The sequence below is a fragment of the Manacus vitellinus genome, unplaced genomic scaffold (genome assembly GCF_001715985.3).
Source record: "Manacus vitellinus isolate BGI_N305 unplaced genomic scaffold, ASM171598v3 scaffold_25_pilon, whole genome shotgun sequence".
NCBI lineage: Eukaryota > Metazoa > Chordata > Aves > Passeriformes > Pipridae > Manacus > Manacus vitellinus.
Window position 1 is genome coordinate 10,493,504 of NW_021939882.1, and position 1,100 is coordinate 10,494,603.

The 1,100-nt window shown below is 65.1% G+C and overlaps 1 protein-coding gene across 1 annotated transcript in view; it reads left to right on the plus strand.

Annotated features, from left to right (window-relative positions):
- LOC108641716 (protocadherin gamma-A5-like) overlaps positions 1-1,100 on the plus strand; it is a 40,957-nt gene that overhangs the window by 759 nt on the left and 39,098 nt on the right. Inside the window, exon 2 of the mRNA XM_029960212.1 lies at positions 1-1,098. Coding sequence (XP_029816072.1) covers positions 1-1,098 — 1,098 coding nt within the window. The remainder of the gene's footprint in view (positions 1,099-1,100) is intronic.

Below are 1,100 nucleotides of genomic sequence, written 5' to 3' on the forward strand. Positions count from 1 at the left end.
ATCCGCGTGACGGTGCTGGACGCGAACGACAACGCGCCCGTGTTCAGCCAGGCGGAGTACACGGTGCGTGTGCCGGAGGACGTGCCCGTGGGCTCTGTCCTCGTTACCGTGACGGCCACCGACGACGACGAGGGTCTGAACGGACACGTGAAATATTCGTTTAAGAAAATAATAGATAAAGAGTCGCAGATTTTCCTGCTTGATTCTGAGACAGGAGCGATCACACTTTTGCGAAGCCTGGACTTCGAGGAAGGCGATTCCTTCAAACTGGAGGTTCAAGCACATGATGGTGGAGCTCTCTTCGACACAGCTAAAGTCGTAGTCACCGTGACAGATGTGAACGACAACGCTCCTGAACTGATAGTGTCGTCGGCGCTGAGTGCGATCTCGGAAGACGCCCCGACAGGGACGGTGGTGGCCCTGCTGCACGTGCAGGATCAAGACTCGGGAGCAAACGGGGAGGTGCGCTGCTCCCTCGACGGAGGTGTCCCGTTCCGACTAGAGAAATCCTATGAGAGCTACTACCGCGTGGTGACAGCGAGAGAGCTGGACCGGGAGCAGGAGTCGGAGTACAACGTGACGGTGCGGGCGGCCGACGGCGGTCGTCCGTCGCTGCAGAGCAGCAGGGTGCTGTGTGTGCGGGTGCTGGACGTGAACGACAACGCGCCGGTGTTCTTGCAGGAGCGCTACAGCGCTCGGCTGTCGGAGAACAACGTGGCGGGCGCGCTGGTGCTGCGGGTGCGGGCGACGGACTCGGACTGGGGGGAGAACGCGCGCGTGCGGTACCGGCTGGGGGAGGGTGGTGTGCGGGGCTCGGCGCTGTCGTCGTACGTGTCGGTGCAGGCGGAGACGGGCGCGCTGTACGCGCTGCGCTCGTTCGATTACGAGGAGGTGCGCGAGGTGGGGCTGTGGGTCTGGGCGGAGGACGGCGGCTCGCCGGCGCTGAGCAGCAACGTGTCGGTGCGGCTGGTGATCGTGGACGAGAACGACAACGCGCCGCAGGTGCTGTACCCGCCGGCGGCGGGGGCGTCGGGCTCGGGGTGGGCGGGCGTGGAGCTGGCGGCGCGGTCGAGCGAGGCCGGCGCGCTGGTGGCCAAGGT